Source organism: Pempheris klunzingeri, chromosome 7 (assembly GCF_042242105.1).
Source record: "Pempheris klunzingeri isolate RE-2024b chromosome 7, fPemKlu1.hap1, whole genome shotgun sequence".
NCBI classification, from domain to species: Eukaryota; Metazoa; Chordata; class Actinopteri; order Acropomatiformes; family Pempheridae; genus Pempheris; species Pempheris klunzingeri.
Window position 1 is genome coordinate 18726797 of NC_092018.1, and position 21225 is coordinate 18748021.

The 21225-nt window shown below is 44.4% G+C and overlaps 1 protein-coding gene across 2 annotated transcripts; it reads left to right on the top strand.

The window, feature by feature from the left end:
• The first annotated feature begins 817 nt into the window (after positions 1-817).
• On the top strand, positions 818-19690 carry epg5 (ectopic P-granules autophagy protein 5 homolog (C. elegans)). Of its 2 annotated transcripts, none has more exons than XM_070833054.1 (45): positions 818-1456; positions 1652-2248; positions 2646-2906; positions 3010-3208; positions 3345-3481; positions 3579-3686; positions 3769-3842; positions 4004-4112; positions 4728-4842; positions 4922-5072; positions 5186-5347; positions 5431-5588; positions 5808-5959; positions 6251-6391; positions 6509-6670; positions 6757-6879; positions 6979-7241; positions 7345-7485; positions 7602-7746; positions 8227-8424; positions 8773-8880; positions 8982-9104; positions 9351-9517; positions 9625-9861; positions 9970-10093; positions 10232-10376; positions 10641-10812; positions 10980-11142; positions 11221-11363; positions 11494-11650; positions 11919-12113; positions 12205-12418; positions 12890-13077; positions 13214-13421; positions 13540-13615; positions 14091-14194; positions 14296-14471; positions 14811-15035; positions 15121-15330; positions 16154-16298; positions 16398-16640; positions 16996-17209; positions 17331-17549; positions 17636-17750; positions 17841-19690. In XM_070833054.1, exons 1-45 carry the CDS (start codon positions 1403-1405, stop codon positions 18021-18023), a joined length of 7704 nt encoding a protein of 2567 aa, XP_070689155.1. In that variant the 5' UTR covers positions 818-1402; the 3' UTR covers positions 18024-19690. The 2 variants fall into 2 exon arrangements, with proteins under 2 accessions (XP_070689155.1, XP_070689156.1); XM_070833055.1 differs by having other exon boundaries at positions 1655-2248.
• The last annotated feature ends 1535 nt before the right edge of the window (positions 19691-21225 follow it).

Below are 21225 nucleotides of genomic sequence, written 5' to 3' on the forward strand. Positions count from 1 at the left end.
ATAACCCCAAGAAATACAACATTAACATGTAGTTGAATTGTAGCAGTGAACATCAATCTGTTTTTGTATGAGGATCACTCTAATTTACTGCCTTAGCTCTCATGTATGTTCACTTCCTCAGTGGAAATTATCTGCCACGGAAATTCAGGGTACTGACTAACTGCATTACATGATGGAGGATGTGTTGACTGGATGCCGCAAGACAGAGAGTCTGTTATGAGAGTGACACACTTTTATTTGATAATGTCACAGAGCAGATATAGTATATAATCTGGTTTGTATGTATCAAAGAGATTATAGAGGATGGCTGTTCAGGTCAACTGCAGCTACATTTATAAGAGTCAGCACTTACTATGGTACTATGGTATTTCGTGGTAAAATGTACACAGATATAGAGCATTCACTCGGCTGATTTTTGGTTGGGTGGTGGGCATGAAGGCATTTTAAAGGGAAAACATGTTTTGTTTTGTCTTTTGATTGTAATATACATTTATAAATAAATATTTTTCTGTTACTTGTGACCTTTCTGTGCTTTCAAATGATCACTGATGAGTAGAATAACACAAGCATAAATTACTGAATTACTGAAGTAAGTTAGAAGTAAATGTTGCATCCTATTGCTGGTCATATTACATTCAGCATTTATTAGTGAAGCTCCTCTGTAAGCTTTCAGGAACTGACATTTTGACTTCTGGTGTTTGTGTGTACAGATGATGTAGTTTGGGCTCTCTGGCTTTCCGTACAAAGGTGGAGTAGTCACGTGATCTAATAATGTAATAGCTAAGTTCCTGGAACAAACAAAACAAATGACAGCTGACAAGCGGACGGGTCCACCGTGGCATGGCACTAACTTCGACGTGTTGAAATCATATTTCGATCATGTGAACGACAACACGGAAAACGTGTGACCCACTGATGAATGAATTACTAAGAAGAAAAACAGCGTATCAAGCTAACAGCTACGCCTTAGCTTAGCTTAGCCCAGCCGTGGAGCGTCTTCTGTTTTGCAGCTAACGTTGTGTTGTCATCAGCAGGGACTGATTTCGTTTTTACCAAACATGTATTATCTGGATATTATGTCGAGGTTAAGAGACGTGGTAGCTGTTGCCTTGCCGTTCTTCCGCCAGCGACGTTTCTCAACAGGCCATACAAGAGTGTTTTGTACACAGTCGGTGAAAAGTGTTTATCTTGGCAACACAGCCAGCCACTAGCGAGCTGCTTATCGCAGGATAGACCTCGCAAGCGTTAGATATTCCAGCTAATGGCTGCTGTTTGTGTTAACGTATGAGGACTGTTCGTTTTCAGCTGATCAGCATCATTTCCACCAGGAGACACTCCAGTCAGCTGTTTGTCAATGTGATCGTAGTTGTTGAAAAATAACTGGTGTGAGCAGACACTGAAGATGGAGGCTGTAAGACCAAAGAGGACAAAGGCAAAGACTAGTGGAAAATCTCAGGTGATTATACCACATATTTTACAGTCATTCTTCGTTTGTTCTCTCCTTTTTAGGCCACGGGCCTATTGCAACAAGTGTTGGTCTTCAGGCAGGACAATCACAAGCACTCTTCACATGTCTTTTGTCACGTGTAGGAAGTGTTACGACATAGGCTGAGCTTTTGTATCTTATTCCTGGTGTTTGTTCGTTTTTCAGCAGGCCAGGAAGACGAAGCAGGCAGAGGAAGACAAAAGTGCCAAAGCTCCCTCAGCTGTCTGTGATGAAGCCTCCACTTGCGGGTTCAGTGATATCCCCCTCAGTCTGCCATACCAGGAGCCAGAGGAGGAGCAGCAGGACTCTGTTCAGCCACCTGAGACCACATCACAGCCATCAGATCAGCCCTCCGAGAGCCAGCTGATCCCTTCGTCACATGCATTACATCTGACAGAGTCAAATGAGACAGAGGAGAGTGGTGGAGTGGCAGCTGAGGGGGCTGAGCTTAAAGTCGCAGCACAGACCACTGAGTCGGGAAAAGACTCACAGTTATGGAATCAACCTTGTGTTTCGACTCAGTTTCATATCCCAAATGCCCCAAGTGCCCCAGCACTATACCCCTCTCTCCCAACGCTGGAGGAGGGGCCCATGATACAGCTCTGTGAGGAAGCTGTGAAAAATGGGGAAAAGGGACCTGCAGTGTTGGCGCTTCCAGAGCAGGAATCTTCCCCTCCAAGTTTGCAGCCTCTGGAGTCAGTTGCTGAACTTTCTAGGAGCAGACTTTACCCGGAATTACCGAAGACCGCTCCAGAAATTCAGGTTCATTTCAGCAGATTTTTCAATGTGTCTGTGCATTCCACAGAAAATTCACAAAAATACACAATAATACGAGAATAACTGTTGCATGGTTATGATATTGTGATGATAAAGGATCAGTTTATGTTTTCCATTTTGAAAGTGACTCTAGCTTATTAGACCTTTTTAGCATAATGAACAATAATTGCCGCTACGTTTTTTTGGTAATGGTATCCACATTATTAGTCATTTACTTTATAGAACAGTTGCTCATTCCTCATTTGTGATATTTGATTCTGTCAATGTTGCCCAGAACCAGTTAATAACATAGTTATTAAGTGACTACATTCATTGTATCCTTACCTCTACACACAATTAACATATGAGATATCTTCTGTCACCTCATTTGTTTCTTCTATAGCCGTACTCACTGGAGCAGCTGAGTGCCTGGGAGCCAGGCGGGGGTCTGCAAGCTTGGTTAGAGGGCCTTGAAGTGTGTGCAGCCCAGTTCTGTGCTCTTGCCCGACAGGAGAACCATGAACTGACTGAACTGCTGCAGAACTACTGGCGGTGTCGTAGACAGCTGACCCAGTCTCACACACAGCTACATACACAGTCGTCTGACTGCAAGAGCACACAGAATCGTCTCTGGAGCTTCAGAGATGAGCAGCTTACACTTCAGGTGCCGTAGTTGAAACAAAAAACAGAAATACAGTGTGTAGAGAAGCTGTTAACTAATGGTCCTCTGCTGTAATGACACTTTTATCATCATTTCTTCTTTACAGGGTGTGTGTGCCGAACAGTCCAAAGTGTGTGGGTACCACCGCTTCCAGCAGGCGGACTTCAGTCAGAGTGTGCTGGCCGAGCTGAAGAGACTGTTTGAAGCTCGTAGCGAGCTGCTACATCAGAAAGTGGCACTACATGCTTACACTGCCCTGCTGTCACGCCTCCAGGTGGAATCATACTTGTATCGTCTACTAAAAGGTGAAAGACTCAGGAATTCCGTTTGCCTCAAAGTGCCCGTAATGTGCTTGTTACAAACATGTCACTTAAACATTATACTGACACTAATAAATACATATCTTAGATCAGTTCTTTTCTCCTTTGTTTTTGTTATCAGATTGTTCGGGCAGCCAAACACAGCCCTATTCTCTCCAACCATTGAAAGAGGCAATCAGCGTCCTGTTTAGCTTCACACGTAGAGTCCTGGATGACTCACAGTTTCAGACAGACATCCATCACTGGCTGGAGAGATTGGTATACACACCCAAACAATGTACCATTCTTCTTGCTCGATGGTCCAGGTGTTTTGTTGTTGTTGTGTTTTCTCACATGGTTCTTGTCAACTCTCCAGGTGGCAGTCCTGCTGCATGTTGGAGGGTCAGGAGAGCACCTGTACCTGCTGTGCCATCTCCTATGCTGTCCTGCCGGTGTGGGCAAGTGGGCTGCACCCTTCCTTCAGGTTAGTTTGGGACACAGTCTTTCATTCATCGTTGTCATGTCAGTGGTAATGACTGGACCTTTCTTCCCAATTTCTGCCTCAGATCAGAGTTTGGGGGAAAACCTGTGGAGTGCAGCACTTTATGCAAGCTCTGACAATCCTCATGTCACCTGCCAGGTAAACACAGGAGCCCCCTTAGCAATTACTCTTTCTAATCCGCTGACTGTGAACAGTGCACTCTAGCTTTATGTCTTTGGTTTTCCATGAGAATCCAGGTCATGTTTTCACTGTCCAACAGCTTCAAATCTCTAACCAGTGGCTTCCATGTTTTCACTCAGACACCGTGCAGAGTTTCTGGGACATCTGAAGCCATGTGAGACCCAGAGCTCTGCAGCTTCTGGACCTGAGTCCGGCAATTGGACACTAGTGGATGAAGGGGGAGAGGAGGTAGGTGTAGGCAGGCAACGACTGCATTAAGAAAAGAAACAAAACTTAAAGTTAACTTTATTTTCCTGGTTGAAGAATATTTGTTTTGTTTTCCTACACTGACTGTGATGCTGTAAAATAATAATCAGTCCGTGTGATGTGTCGCTAAGGTTTGTAGATAATGACTTTATAAATCAGAACGTTCTGGTCTTTGTTCTGACCTGCTGAGTCACATTCAAAGCTGTTATGAAAAGGGTGCCAAATGAACACCTATGACCATTTAAATATCAGTCTGCTGGCTTAAAACTATCACTGCTGTCGGTAGAAATGTGTTGCTAAGGAACCACTTTGTTTTGAGAACATTCAAGAAACCTATTATTTTTTTTGCCGAACAGTAATATTTTAAGATACTGTAATTTAAGTATAATATAATTATTTCTTTTATTTTCATTTGTTTAATACAATGGTCTGTTATTACCATTTCAAATAAAAAGTAGGTAGCCTTCCCTTTGCATCTTGCCTTAAACAGCAACAGCAGTTAAAATAAGTGTGAAATGGAGCCTGACATGACTTATAGAGTGCAGCATGTGGTCATTTAAACTCTAACTACACTGCCTTTCTCTTGTCTGATTTTAGGATGAGGACCCGGAGAGCAGCTGGTTGTTGCTCTGTGAAGAGGATCTGATCTCTCTGCTCACCCAGTTCCCGTTCCAGCAGCTCTACTCACACATGCTGGGGATGAGCAAGCAGGGTAAGGGAGTCCGTCTGCCCTTCTGTCTATTGGTTTTTATCACTCACTGTATGAGCTAACGTGCCAATCTCCCTTGAAGGAGTGTATGAACCTCAGGCCTGTTCCAGTCAGAAGATGATGCGCGTTTTTGGTTTTGCTTCCTCACTCATCGAAGTTCTCGCTCTTGGTCTACAAACCTACAACAGGGCACGATACAGACAGCTCGTTAAACGAATAGGACACATCATACGGTCAGTGCACCAATAATAAACATTTGGCTGCTAATATCAGAACACACAAAATTATACATATATACATAAAACATCAAATATTCATGATGTTGTCCTCTCTCTTTTTTCCTCAGAATGACTGTGTGTTACGTCAGCGATCACTGGGCCCAGTATGTGAGTTTAACTGGTGCTGATGGATCTAGCTCTCACGTACACTCTCTTTCTTTGGAAAAACTGCAGCTGGAATATGACCATCTCTTCCTGAGAGCTGTTTTACATGTTCTCAGAAACAAAAGGTGAGGAATTGGTGTCGAGTTTCTAACTAGAAATTATTTACCTTGCGTGCTTCACATTTATTTTCTCCTGGTTTGTCTCACAGGTTGGGCATTTGGTTGTTTATGTCCGAGATGCCCTATGGGACTCTGTCCAGCTCCATGCTGTGGAGAGTCCTTTATGTTATGCAGTGCGCAGAGACAGCGGGACTGGAAACACTCAGCACTGCTAGTGATACGCACTCCTGCATTCAGGCTCTTAGAGGTACCAGCACACACATTTAACCGGCACAAAGCATTACCTCTCAAAACCTTTAAGAAATAAACTAGCATGGACATTATAGTAATGCTTAGATGTCACACCACAGTCTCATCATTATACTGAAAGCTGAATGTATCTCAAGCACAGGTCTTTAGGGCCCATAATACCCATAATACAGCAGGGTGTTATTATAATTATATTATAATCTTCTTGTTGTTACAGACCCAGAACACCAGAAGAGGTTTGAGCAGTGGCTGTGTGAAGTGAACAGCTCTGATGGCATCTCCCTTCTCACTGCACTTGCACACATGGCCACACCGACTCAGCACTCTGACCCTGCATTCATCACAACCATAACTCTGCTGATTTACCAGGTATGATAAGGAAATTCAGAGGGGACATGCAAGAAGACTCATCTATAAAATAAAGATGTAATTCAGATCTCAAACAAAACTTACGCAGATATTAAATAGACATAAATTAAGACGCTCTGTATTTTACATAGAGTATACTGTGTCTATGAAATATTGAAGCGAGTAACACAAGGAAGACAGTTTTAAGGATATCTAACGCTGGTTGAAGATTCATCTCCCTGGTCCCTTGGTTAGAAAACATACAGTACCTACGTTGTTCTCTGAAATTGCTTGTCTTGTTGTTTTCTCTAGGTGTCTTATGTGAGTGTGTCTACCAGAGAAACTTACTCTAAAGTGGGGAGGGAGTTGCTGGCTGCCATAGCAACAGTCCATCCCTACGTTATCTCTGTGCTCCAGGAGAGACTGAGAGAGACCATACAGACTGTAGGAATGGTTAGTATTCCTAGTGTATTTCCTAAGTCAGTTCTAAGGTTTGAACTGCATTTGGCTCAGACTCCTTCGATTTTGTTTTCTCCATGTGATGTGTTAACATTTGCGTACATGTGATAGGTGGCTCTGTACTTGTGCAAAGAACTGCCTCTGAGTCTGTGGCAGCCACGTCCAGAGGAGATATGTGTGATCGGAGCCTGGTTGCTCCAGCACCCCCTGTCTGCTGTGGAGAACCGGCTGGCTTGTGTTATACTGGAGGGCCTGAACTGGGGCTACACACAGGTAGTCACTGATGTATTAACCATAATGCTTCCAGATATCTCAATTATTGCTGTGAGTTTGTAGTTAAATCTGCTTTCCTCTTGTAGGATGGCTCCTTGGCCTTGTCTTCATCTCTCCACAGTGAAGTGGCTCTGCTGGTGGCTGAGGCCTATCAGAAGTACCTTACTGACAAACCGTACAGTGGCCTCATATCAGAAGGGATTAAACAGGTGACACATCCAGAGTCGGCTCAGATTTTTAGTGTCAACCACCCCGTCTTCATTTCTGCATCCAACATTTATTTTTGTGTTTTTACTTCCTTCCCACAGGTGTCTTACCTCGCCAGTGTCCTTCGTTTGGGTGTATCCCCTGAAGCATCCTTTAGTCAATGGGCGTGGCAACTGTTGCTAAGGCTGAAGCTCCATGGCAATGCCCAAAACCCTAAAGGAGCCTGGTCGGTCCCTGCGTTAACATCCAACCCACCTCCAGAGCTCACACACTCTCCCAGCATGCACTCTGTTATTAGGGCCGTAAAAGCAGGCATCCCCATTGGATGCTACCTGTCCATTGCCATGACAACAGTCGGACATAGGTTTGTACTCACTCGCCCTATGCCAAAAACGTATGGTTGATTTATAGATAAGATTTGCTGTAAGGTAATGTTCTATGGGGTTTCTTTCTGTGTGTCTTTCTAGTCTGGAACACTTTTGTACTGATGGAGTCGGGTTGTTGAAGAGTCTGATTCAGTCTCGCTACCTGAGAGCTGCTGTGCATCTTCTGGACAACATCCTACCCCCAACCTACCCTCTCAGCTTCTACCTGCTCAACAACTCTCAGTAAGAGAGATACACACAGCCTATAAAATACCAAAAAGAAAGATATTTATTATAGCGGCTACTCTACACTTTAATGTATTCTTTTCTCCACTGTCGTCTCCTTTTGATTTTTCTAGGTTTGTAAGTTGTATCCAGTTGTTCTTGCAGTACGACAGCGTGTGTCCTCAAGGTGTGACACAACAGGTCACTCACCGGGTCGCACCACTCCTCACAGGAACTACCTATGGAGACAATGTCAGACTGCTGAACAGTGTCATTCAGGTTTGTCACAACAAGTTTTTATTATGAAGATATTTCTGGTCTTTAGCCAGCACAGATTAGTTAATCATCAGTTAATATCAATCAGTTAATATTCATGATTCTCATAACGATGAGAAATCATCATATGAAATAGAAGGATTGGAAGAAAATTAGAAACGTACTGCAGCATCTTTCCTTTGTGTGTGTATATGGATGTCAGTGATGTAAGCCAGGAGTCAAAAGGAAAAGCCTTGACATTTCACTGAAAAAATGCTGGTGCCTTGTGCACAAAATAAACTGCAGGGGGCTTGTTTGCACCCTTTAAGCAGTGTTGTACAATCTGGTTTTGTCAACTTTTCTTCAAAATTGATGAAAAATGGATGAAAATGTTTCAAATATTTAAACCAAAACATCTTGTGAAATGAGTGCAAGTTGTCTTAGTCCATGCATTTTCACCAAATCTGAAAGGATGTGTGTAAATGTGCATGTTCCATCTTCCAGAGTCACGTAGTGGAGAGTTCACAGCCTGGTCGTGTTGGTGCTGCAGCTGTGCTGGAGTTTTGGGTGGGGATTTTGACTCAGCAGAACCTGTGGTTCCGGGATAAAACGGTCTTATTTCTCATGGATCAGATCTGCTGCGCTGCATTCACACACCATCAGGAGGAGTGTGTGCAGAAACTTCTGTACCAACAGCATAAGGTATTTATTCAGTCTAGAGGCCTCACAGGTTCAATTTTAACATGCAAACTGCCTCCAGTAACATTATAAAGATAAATATTACATTAACATTAAATGAGTTGCACGTTACAGTAATAGCTTGGTGGTGAGGGATGCTGAACAGTCTCCTTTAATCAATTAAGCTTTGAAGCGCTGTGCCAGCAGCATCTGGGTCTTTCTCACAGTGATAAAACTGATCTGGTATCACTGGTGACTATATTCAGTCACTTTCACCAGTGAAAAGTTTCAATCAGTAAACTTTATGAAGCTGAGCAAGCACAGTGACTCCAGCAATAGTTACATAGTTTTCCATTTTCATTCCTCATGCAGAATGCCTTGGGTTACCATGGAGATCGGGGTCTGCTCTCCTCTCTGGTTGGCTGGATTGCTGGAAATGCCACACCCTCATTCATAGAGGGCCAATCCCTGAGTGTGGAGGTAAGGGTCCCTGAAGCACCAACAGTATGTGCAAGTAATCTTGATCACGTCAGTAAAGTTCTCAGCCCTGAACGCCTCTGTGTTGTCTCTGTGCCTTGTAGGTCTGGTTCGCATGGCTGGTGCTGAATATGGAGGGTGTGTTTGAGGAGGATTCTCAGCTGAGACGCTGTGTTGAACATGAGCTCCTGTCAGAGCCCAACGTTTCCCCAGAACAAGCCTTAAAGGTAAACAGATAAGCAAAAATGTTATGTTCGCTGAGGTGGGAATATCTGGATTACTGTTATTTGTAGCAAGCATTCAGTATCACTTGGAACAGAGAATGTACAAGACTTTCATAACACAGAACACAGTAAATGGAGGACACAATCATTTTGAGTATTGTGTTGAGTTTGAGTCTGATTCATAATTCTAAATGCTATATGTAGATTGTGTTAACAGTGTGTCTGTGCCTGTTTCTGTGTCTGAGCTAGAGGGCGCAACAGAGGCTGAAGTTGCCAGTAGCACCTTCTCTGCAACGGCTACAGGTGTACCGATGGGCGTGTCAGGCCTTAATCACACCTCCTGACCACCCACTCCTTCCCCTGGTCTGGCAGAAGTTCCTACAGCTCTACCTCAGACAGCCAGGCCCTGAGTATGGGTATGTTACACACACACACACATTACTCTCCCTAGCCAGAGAGACCAGGAAATTTGCAGAATCTGTCTGATGTTTCCTTATTTTATTTTGTGTGTTTCGTCCTTCAGGCTGGCTGCAGGTGGATGTATTGGCCAAAGGTTCTTCCAGGCCTCTTCTCAGGCTGCTTTACTCAGAGACCTGAGGCAGAGAATACAGGAGGTGTCTGACTTCCACCACGCCGCCAGCCAGGCCCTTAGGGTGCCCCCACCACACACACCTTCATCAGACAGCCAGGGTGATGAAAGCCCAGACAATCTCCATCCCCCGTACCTAACGTCTCCTCAGCTCCACACAGAGCTGGTCAGGTAGGTCACTGATACTTTTAAATACATACCATTCTGTTGTTTTCTTGATACCTGCAGCTATTATTGTGTTCTCAGGCTCTCAGATCTCAGCTGATTTGTTGCCCACAGGTTGTTCGGTGTGTTTGCCGTGTGGTTGGATGATGAGACGCTACAGAAACAGGAAGTATACCTTCCATCTCTTCCTCCAGAGTATGAACCACACAGACTGGCGCAGGTCATGCAGCGCCAGCAGGTGGGTTTGTCTTTACGTGTCTTTACATTTATAAATGGAAAACATACAGAGGTTTGTAACAGATTAGTCAAATCTCGTTGTGGTGTGTTATATCATGTAGCTCATGCTTTGAATCTGTGTTGACATGTTTTGCTGTAGGAACTATGGCTGGAGTATATGGACCAGGAGCGTCTGCAGTATGATGAGAGAGAGGTTCTGTCTCTGTGGGAAAAGGTGCAGAGTGAGCCCATCTTCCTGCAGGCCCAAAACCCCGGCTTCACTGACTGCACCAGCCTCAGTAATGGTACAAAGCCAAATTTGATGCTGTAGATCCAAAGGATTTCATAAAGGTTTCACCAGACTTGCAGTGGTGGATGTAAAAATCTGACAATGACGACCGCGTGGAAAATAAAAACACACACATTCATAAATCTTGTTTTAGTTCATATACTGTAGGTATATGGTGTAGAGAGGAGTGTCAATTATATTACATACATCAACAAAAATAAATTAGGTGATTTTGCCCCCCAACCATTTAATGGTGTGTTTCGTGTCTCTCCTTTTGCAGCAAGGGAGCGTATCCTGTCCAACCTGCAGAAGCATCCAGTTCCCCGTCCAGCCCTAGAGCTGCAGCAGCAGAGGGCTCCAGTGGCTGAAGTCCCTACCGCCTGCCTCACTGACTCTAAAGCTGCTGCTGAACTGGTTCAACAGGACCTCAGCATCCTGCAGGACCAGGCCAGGTACATGGAGATCACACAAATTTTAAAGCATTTCCTCATCATCGACAGCAGACAGTGCACATGTGCATACACAGACGTGCATTCGTTTGTACTCGCACAAACTCGTGTATCAAAGCACATACAAAGCTATGCGCTAATTACGCAATACTCGTTCATCTTGGTGTCAGGATTGCAGTGACACGTGAAGCCCAGCAGGTGGCGATGGAGCAGGAGCTGCTGGAGAGTCTCCCACTGCTCTATAAGAACCAGCCAGAGCAAGTCACCATGGCCCTGGAGTGCAAAGGGAAGGGAGGGCAGCCGTGCCAGGGACCCGCAAACATCACTGTCACAGTACGACAACGAATGCTGCATACTGGCCACATTTTTGTACATTTCTTTGCCATGATCTAATAATGTGTCTGTGTGTAGTGTGAGAGGGTCCAGAGACAGGAGGCTGTGCAGACTCAAATAACGTCACTGCGCAGGGACATCAAGAAGCTTCAAACAGACTCCATGGCTCCTCCACCTCAAAGCCTGGCCCAGGCTGCTGTCCACACTGAGAACTTTATTACGTCAGTATAAACAGATTGTGCTACTAAAGAAAAAACACGTCTTACATCGGAATAAACATAAGCACAAACACATTTGAGAGATAAAACAAGGATGTTTTGACTAACGTGCGGGCTATTTTTATGGGCTCAGGGCTCTGGTGAATATGTACAAGGCGCAGAAATCCCCGGCAGTGCAGCATGTTGGCGTGTCTGCCTTCTACCAGGTGGTCTCCTACGTGTGTGAAGACACACTACGACATCCCCCAACACGCCAGTACCTCTCCTCATGTGTGGAGATTCTGGGACAGGTGAGCACACACACAGCCAAGCACGCACATAGCAGTAAAAAGATTTATTAAGCATTGTTTTGCTTTATCTAGACTACCACAAAGTTAAGTTGTTACGTCTTTAGCCACACAGAGTTTCCATGGTCAAGATTGTTAACCCTGACCAACTAGAAAGAAATGTATGGGTAAAAGGGGCAGGTTCATCGCTCGTTACACCCCCTGTGCACTCACTAAATTAGCAGAACTTGCTTGAATGTTCTGGCATTGTTCTTGCTTGTTTTGTGTGCAGGTGTTTATCCAGGGCAATGCGGAGGAATGTGGCCGTGTCCTTAAGACCATCCTGGAGCAGAGGCGTCTTTGCCCACTCATTTCCCCCTTCTTCACTCCCAATGCAGCACCCCATCAGCTGGTCTTCCTCTACCAAGACGTGGTGACATCCTTACACCTCGACAGTGCTGATGTCATTTTCATGCTGCTCACAAAGGTTAGCCTGGACGCAAATGCAGACATACTGAAGAAATATCATACATAAAGCCGTCCAGTTACAGTAACCACTTTATTCTCCCCCATTGTAGTTTGATTTGTCCCAGTGGTTGAATGAGGCCCATCCTGTGTTTTCGGAGAGAACCCGTTTGTTGGAGTTGGTTCACGGAGCTCTCTGTGTCTGCAGCCGAGACCCTGAGCCTGAACTTCTCACACCTTTTCATCTTTTCACCAAACACTGGACCTGGCTTTTACGCCACCATTTTCCCGATCACTACAGTGACTGCTTGCGTCTTCTTATGACCAGTAAGTGCATTTGTGTGCATCTGTGTACAAAGGTTGCCCGATTGAATTTGACGATTCAAATAAATATTAATATTAACAATTTCAATCATCATTTTCAGTTTTTGTTGTACACAACATTACATATTGCCTGGTAATGCACTTAGTAGCGCATTACTTAGACGGCTTTAAAAAGTCGTCTTGTTGATTCAAGTGATTCATCAAAACTCTTTCATCCTTCTGAAAGAAAGCCTCCCACTCATTTTCCCAACAACAAAGGATAAAATGAATTAATTAAATAAAACTAAAGTTAGCTGAATCATTCCATCAATGCACTGAATCAGACACAAGTTGAAAAGAATGTGTAGGGTATAGCCTCAGTGTTTACACAAGAGTGTTATCAAAGATCTGATACAGTATTTTTATTTCAAGGATATTGGATTTATGCGTTTTTCAACTTCTGTAACAAACAAAGGTATTTCTTAACCTCATCAGGCTCCTCAAACCAGTTACTGAGTCCAGAGTGCTGGAAGGTAACCCTGCGAGTGCTGGGCTGCCTACCTCCGTCCCGCAATACCAAAAGCAAAACTGAACAAGCACTCAGCACCACTGATGTCTCCGGCCGTGCTGTCGGACCGCCAGCCTCTCCCTACAGATCCCCCATCAGCCTCTCCCCTCAGCAGGTAACTGATGGTGAAAATAGCGAACATGGTGAAAACATGTAAAAATGTCGTTCTATTGGGCTCATTAAATTGTACGATGCTTAAACATTTATTATTAATCCTACCGTGCTGTGGGATTTTTATTGGTTGCTAACAGGTAGATGAGACTGTTGATTGGCTGAGTGACTTCTTCCTGCGGAGTCGTCTCAGTAAGCCGGACCTCCGCAGCTTCGGCCTCTACTCAGCCTGGACTCCCTACGTCAGTGAGGTTGTTACCTTCTGGGACCATCTGATTGGTTGTCTAATCAACGTGCAGCTCAGCACCTGTGCCAGAGAGTCGACGGGCAGCTGCAAAACAATGAAAGGTGAGTGCCAAATAATCAGCACATGTTGAGATCATTCATACAGTTCAGCTGATTTGTGCTTTTGCTTTGTTTTTATATCTGTTGTTTTGTGATTCCAATGTGTCTTGCACTCTCACAGCTCTGCAGGACCTACACAGCAAGATTGTGAAGTTATTTAAGCCTTGGATCTTTCCTCTGGTCACCGATGATGGCGGGTAAGCGTGGCACTCCTTCAGCTCTCGGGCAGTCATTGGTTTTAGATGGTAGGGAACTGTTGTCAGATCAGGCAGATGTGAAACAGATGTGAGCAGACTCAAGAGACTGCAGCAGGTAAACAAATCACATTCCACAAGCTTTTTTTTAGATGTAATCTTTGCTTCTTTTTGCAGGTGGATAGCAGATGCTTATGGAGTTGTAGTAGTCGTGTTACGTAACTGAACCATCAGTGGGAACGTTATTTCAAACCTCTGAAGCACACAATACATTACACAAAGTTGGCCTCAAACACGACACTGCTTAGAGAGAAAAGAAAATGGTAGATGTTTACTTCTGAGTGTGAGTTATAAATCAACCATGTCACAGTGAAGTCTCTCATGTGGTCAGAGCTTTGTACTGTGATTCTCCTGGTAGACACGCAGTAAAGAAAATGGAAAAACAAAGAATGTCAATATCGGTGTCTCTTTGTCTCAGTAACCTCAAGTGTTACCCCTGGCTGGAGACAGACGCGAGTGCGGCAGGATGTCTGGTCGGCCTGTACGCTCAGCTCACCGACACACTGCATCACAAATTCAGAGGTGTGTTCCCAGCAGTCCGGTGTTCACACATGAGCGAGTGTCCGTACTGCTTAAGTTATTTATAACTTATGTGTGTGTGTGTGTGTGTGTCTGTGATGCAGATCGCCTGCTCCCCGGCCAGAGAGGTGCACTGTGGCTGTGTATGATGCAGTACTGTGAGAGCTGCACCTCTCCTCGTACACCTGAGTACCTTCTGTACCTGTACCACACACACCTCCGCAGCCTGCCCTGGAGACACCTGCACCCCGACACTCAGCTAATGGAGCAGCTCTTCAACGTGAGACACTCTACCCTCTGACTCCTAACCCCTGTACCCCATCACTGCACACTAGTCTAGACGCTCATGTCACAGGGGAGATAGTTAATATGAGACCTCTGCCCTTGGCCCCTAGCTGCTATTATTAGCCTGACTTCACATAATTATAGTCTCAACACGCTGTTCCTGGAAACTAGCTCCTGTCTCTCAAGACTCACATGGATCTATAGAGGCCATTATACAGAATTGTAAGAAATAAAGTCATTAAAACAAAAATCAAATCCCAGACTGATAATCATATGAATGGTAAAGCCTACAAGGGATAGAAGTGTTTATTTTCTCGTCTTCCTGTGCCTGCAGGTGGAACGAGGAAGCCCCAAGAGCTGCTTCCTCTTTCTAGGAGAGGTGTTATGTGAAGTTAACTGGGTCAGCGTCCTAAGTGACCATTTACAAACGCCCCCCACCTCTACAACATATCCAACTCTACCGGACATGGGCACTCAGAAGGAGTCACACACCATGTTAGTCTATCTACTATACATGCTAGTTTTTCTGGCCAAAGAGGAACAACTCCTGAGTCAACCGGTAAGTCTACAGTATTTTTGTTTGACATCAGGGTCACACTTTTGCCCCTTCCTCAGTCATTCTTCATTTTTTCCCTCCTCAACAGGACTCTCCTCTACTCAGTCTTCTGGTCCAGTCCACCTCTCTGCCCTGGCACCAACTGGACCTGTCCTCATACCAGGGCATTCTGGGATATGTCAGCACCCACTACCCTCCCTCCTTACTGCTCAGTGCTGATTCTGCGCCTCAACTGCTGCTGAAATCATTGCGCAGTGCTGCTGGGCTCCACCCTCGCCCTAATGAGGTTCCACACAGGGTGAGAAAGAACAGTACTGTTGGTTTTAAGTCACAGGTTTACTGAGGCATCCTTAACCTCATAAGGTCTGGATTGACATCTGATTGAATTATAGCTGCAGTTCATTAAAGGTCTGTATGATGTTGTAGGTGAAAGCCCAGTCCAGTTTTCAAGCCCCAACTTTTCTCACAGAACATACCCACTGTTGATTTCTTTAGAAACTGGACATTCATTCATAACTGCATAAATATATTAGTGAGAGTCAAGTTGAAAACAAAGTTTCTTTGCCAGCTCTGTATTACTCAGCCAAATCACATAAATGTAACACCTAAATCCTCATAGTTGCTGTTAATGTAGTGCTGCAGTCCAAAATAGATAGATTTTGACAAAACTCTATACAAGACAGTTTCCAAGAATGGAAATCAAATATGTTCAGTCATACATAAATGATGAAACGTTCTGTATCAGAAAATAAATTAATCTTTCTTTTTTTTTTTTTTATAAAGATGACACATTTCACGTTGAAATTCTTATTTCAGTAAAGTTTACGTGAAAGAGAAACTGCATATAACTTAGTGATCATTTATATTTAATTCTTAAATATGAATAACTATACATATAGATATTAATTTAGAGAATCCAAATAATATTTAAATATTACTGCAACATTTAACTGTTAGCAGGAGGCAGGAGCTCGTGGTTTGGCGAATTGGAAGATCTTTTATAATATGTATGATAAATGACAAAGTTGTGTATTTATTCATGTATCTATTTCTGCACAGCACCAACCCAAACAAACAAACAAACCAAAAAACTACAACCTCTGTTGCTTTCCATCTGTCAGGAGGAGACGCTGAAGGCTGGAGCGTATGTGTGCTGGTGTGTGCAGTCTGCTGTGACTCTGGAGCAAGGAGGCAGCATCAGCCTCAGCAGCCTGGAGGCTCAGCTGGGGACGCTCCTGGAGAGCGTCGTCACATTCAACCCACCAGGTGAGTCCGACCTCACCGACTTCCTCAACATTATTACCAACCGTCTGCAATTATTGCAATTATTCTTTTATCACTTGCTTCCTCCTTGTCCCTCTACAGAGACGGATTTGGAGCAGAGGCACATGGCGTTCTGTGGCCTGTTCAGCGACGCTCTGGCTTTGCTGAATGGAGTGGGCGTCTCGACAGGCGAAGCACTCGCTGCTCATGTCATTACCTGGCTCGACAGGAAGGGGAGGGGCTTTCCTATTCTGCCTCTCCTAACCGCTTGTTCCTGCTGTCTTGCATCAGTACGGCACATGACGCGCATCATGGAGGCGTGTATTACAGCGTACTTCAACCACGGTAACCAAAGTAACATTTTCTTCAGATCAGGATTTTATTTTTTTATTATATAAAAGTTGTCATCTTATGCCTTTTTGTTATAGTAAGAGGAAGGTATTTTAGGGGTTCTCCTCTGGTAGATATTGCTGTCCTATGCGTATGCACATGCTAGCTACATGTTAGTATACTTTTAAGTCCAAACTTTTTGTTGACTTCCCTTCACTTCCAGTCCTTTTCTCATACAAGCTGTATGAGAAAAGTTGTTTCCCAAAATGTTGATTTAGTCCTTTTTAAAACTTCTCCCTTCAGTATATACAGTTTGATGTGACATCAAGGATTCACATGTTTTCTTCCCCACTGTCTGTCCTCATTTCAGCAGAGGAGGAGTCTTTAGGTTGGGGTCCTGTTTTGGCGTCGCTGCAGGTGCCTGAGCTCACGGTGGATGACTTCCTCTCTGAGAGCCAATCAGGAGGCAGCTTCCTGACGCTCTATGCCTTCATCTTGCAGCGCCTCAATACTGAATACACAGCAGCCAATGAGAGGAGGACTCTGGCTCTAATAAACACATGGACCAACCAGGTCTTCCCCAGGTTTGATCCCTCATTTGATTAGGTCTCTTATGGCTTTTAAAAGTCCATTTAGCATGGCAGCATGTGTGCTCTGAGAGTTGCATGTGTTTCATACATGCTACGTTGTGTTTTGTGCATGCAGTGGTCCAGGAGATGAAGCAAAGCTGTTTCTTTGGTGGCACAAAGCACTGAATCTGTCAGCGGAGCAGCTGCAGCCACAAGCAGGCCAGACTGAAGTATTGGGAGTCATCATGGGTCTGTTGAGGCTGCAAACTAGGCTGCTTCAGCTGGGAGAAGAAAGACTGAACTCTGGGCTGCTAGGAGCTATTGGCCTGGGCAAGAGGTCTCCTGTCTCTAATAGGTAAGCTCATATTGCATTGTATTTGCTAATGAAAACACTTGAGTAAAATATGAATTTATCATTGTTGATAAACCACCTGTCAACAGGTTCAGAGTTATGGTACGCAGTCTGGCAGCATTCCTGACGGTCCAGATGCCATCGGAGACGGAAGTTAGACTCCAACCTACTAGTGACCTGCAGCTCTCTGCGAAAGCACAGCAAGTATGGAACAAAACCTGCAAAGGCATTTTCTAGTCTGCAATTATCTCCTAAAAATAACTCGTAACTTCCTGGTATTTTCTGTGGATGCAGGCGCTGGGGACGTTGGAGGCCATGACCAGCAATAAGCAGTACGCTGAGTTAGAGGACTCTGTGAGCAAAGCTGTCCAGTTCATCCGCTACCCAGGACACTGTCTCAGAGATGGACCCCGACTGCTGTCCCTGTTGGCCAACCTCCTATACCCAGACCTCCGATACCTACACATCATCCGTTAACCTTGACTGGACCTGACACTCATGCTGGAAGTCTGGCAGGACGTTGCTCTTCTGTGGCAAACACATTGACAGTAAATCTGTTCTGCACAAAGACAATCTTTATGGAGCACAATGATTTCAAGTAGTGACACTGGTACTGAATTGCTTTTGCTATTATATCAGCAAGAGCTACATTATTATCTTATCAGCGAGGGTTTTCAGAGCTCGCTGTGCACTTGTTAAAGATACTTCCTGACTGGTGATATTCAATGAAGTGTCGTAAAACCAGTCGGAGGTATAAGAAATGTCATATGATAACCTCTATACTTTACTCGCACTTTGCTTTCTTCTGTCGTGTTCATGCCTTGTTGCTTTTTGTATAACTTGCCTGTTGGTTCTCAACACATCTGTTCTATTCTTGATTTGAGAGGAAGTTGCACATATTTATTGAAGCAGAATTCATGAATCAGAATTCAACACTGGGCTTAAGGTGTGAGTGTCACACCTGTGTGTGGAATCTAACATCTAAAAAAAGTTGAAGGGTCCCCAGATTATTTGGAGGAAGTTGAAGGACAGATCTAATAAGCCTATACGTTTAGTAGTACCTTCTTAAAATGAGGGTGGGGGACATACCAGTGCAGCTGGTAGACAGGGTTTAATGCCTGATACGAATCTTAAAGTCGGCTTTTGATGCTAGCTTCTAGCTGCAAGCTACAATCTCTCAGTCCTAGCTACAGTTCACACACAGATGAATAGAGTGGCTGCCTGTATGATGTGATCTTGATTTGCCAGTATTATTTTTATGTCTAGCCAAAAGTGCTTTCCTTGTTTCTGCCAAAGACTTGTTATTTTTGTTTGCTCAGCTGCTTAAATCTTGACGATGTACTCCATTTGTTTCATCTGTCTCTCTTAGGTGCAAAAACAGCAGTCTGAAAAAGCATGAGAAGATAGACTAGATAGAAGTACCACTTAGAATGTGCCACACCACTTAGCTTCCTTATAAAGTCGTGTGCGCGCAGTAATACAAATTACTGATGCTGTATCGGTATTACTAATAGAGCAGGTATGTCGTGTTGTTTGAGCTAACTGGACTCATATTTGAGGATAAAGGCAGTGTAAATCAGGCTCATCAGCCTGCACTGTACACCCAATACAGTGTAACTACTTTTGTTGGTTCACTTCTGTTGCTGTGTGCCATCTCAATAATAATCGTGCTGCACTTCTGCAGCCTGAAGCTGGCCTTATTGCCTGTGTTATGTGGTGACTGCTAATGTCAAAAGCATTTCATTTTTATGAGTCAGTGATCAGGAATGGGTCTGTAAGGCCGCTGGAGGAGGGAGCTACAGAGCGCAGCTGTACAAAGGAGAGAAGACTGTTCAATAAAGGGAACTGAATGTCTCTCAGCTGCAATTTACCAAGTCAACTCCGTCTCTCAGAGGCTCCATGTACCACATATTGTCCCCGATCACTGACTGATACTCCCTGGACAGGTCATGTGGAGGAACACATGCATAAGACGCCTCTTTATGAGACGAGCTGTAAAGACCCATTTAGGGAGACAAAGAGATCCAGACAGCAATACAGAATATATTGTGCAATCTCTACAACAAAACTGGCCTGCAATTTGCATTGTTCGTGCATAACGCTGCATATGGTCAAACTGAAATTAAAGCTCCCTTGTCTCAGAAGCCTGTTATGACAAGCCTGTAATTTGATTGGCATTCGCATCCTGTTGTTCTTTGCGTCTGTGCGAAGGTACAATACATGTTCCCAAGTGAAAGGAGCTTGTACGAAGACTGTTCGGGAAGGGGGGGGGTCTATAAATTGAGCTGTTGTGCACACACACATCCAGCATCCTCATTTGACACCACAGAGTCTGTCTGGGAGAAAAACCTCTCTTCAGGAAACGGTGGTCTCTATGGTTACAGGAAGGGTAGAAGTGAGAGAGGAGGTGGAAAGGACGGGGTGTTCTGAGTCTGCGAGAGAGGAGGTGGGAGATGCTTACGGATGCTCATTCCTGCCTCCTCCTCGTCTTCGCACTGTCTCTCGGCTCAGGTGATGGAGTCGATATTTACGTGATAGCTCGCTCTCAAACATTAGACCTTCAGGCTGTCTCTCACACACACACACAGACACACACACAAATACATATACACGTGCTCAGAGGACCCTTTGCTGAGACTGGCAGATACACCACACTGTCTGGCAGATTCCCCTGTCACCATGGAAACCCAGCATCAGGTCAAGACTAATTGTTCCTAGGTCGTTTCAGTGCACACTCAGCATCCTAGCAGAGCATGAACCAGCTCCCCTCAGTCATAACTGGCAATAAGGATGCAGACAAACGGTACAATTGCAGATTTAAGGGAAATGTATCCCATGAGTAAGAAGACTTTATTGTGCTGCCAAAACACACACACTCAGCTGGACACACAAGAATGTCTCTCTGCATTCTCCTCCACAGCTATGCAACACGGGGACTCCTCCACGGTCGTGTGTTGTTTTGAAAGTTTCGTGTGTGCGAATACATGCAGATGAGACTGCATGCATGCGTGTCAGACAGGCTCCTCCATTGAGAGCACCCACTTCTCTCGCACCTCCTCGCCAGTGCAGTGGGGAGCGATGAGTCAATCTTAAATGAGTCTTTATTTCTCTCTGTCTCACGTTGACCCAGCAGAGCAGCAGCGATTTCCCCCCCAGCTGAGTGTACCTCTCTGTGCACTTAACAGTAAAAGTCATCAACAATGACTCAGACCTCCACCAGTGCTGTAATATCCATGATTTTTAGAAACTTAGGTGGGTGGCTTGTTGATCTGGTCTGGATAGAAAACCGTGGTGAAGTCAGGAATGTTTGGCCTTGTGGATACTCTGTGCGTTCAGTTTGTTGCATGAATCAGATCTTACTGTGACGGACGAATAGAAACCTCCACTCTGAGGAAATTTGTTAACATTGGTTTATATCTGGATTGTGAGTCTGATGATCGTGGCCTCAAGAGTCTGGTCTTACTGTACAGACAGTATAGTTAGGCTGTCGTGGTTAAAGTCAAATAAGGGGCAGAACGAGGCTGGATTACCAACCAGCCAGCTGACTGGTCCTCCAGCCTTATTCATTTATCTGGTTTGGAATATTGTGATTGAATATTTGTTTCACTATCAGACGACATTATAAGGGCCTTAAAGTGGGATTTTAGTTTTGTGTGTGTGTGTTTAATCAATTTAACAC

What these genes read in the sequence shown, in the direction of transcription:
- epg5 (XM_070833054.1), top strand. Translation starts at nt 1,403, where the DNA reads ATGGAGGCTGTAAGACCAAAGAGGACAAAGGCAAAGACTAGTGGAAAA. An exon ending in CCATACAGACTGTAGGAATG is followed by an intron (nt 6,392 to 6,508) that starts GTTAGTATTCCT and finishes TACATGTGATAG; the next exon opens with GTGGCTCTGTACTTGTGCAA. An exon ending in TAATGGAGCAGCTCTTCAAC is followed by an intron (nt 14,472 to 14,810) that starts GTGAGACACTCT and finishes CTGTGCCTGCAG; the next exon opens with GTGGAACGAGGAAGCCCCAA.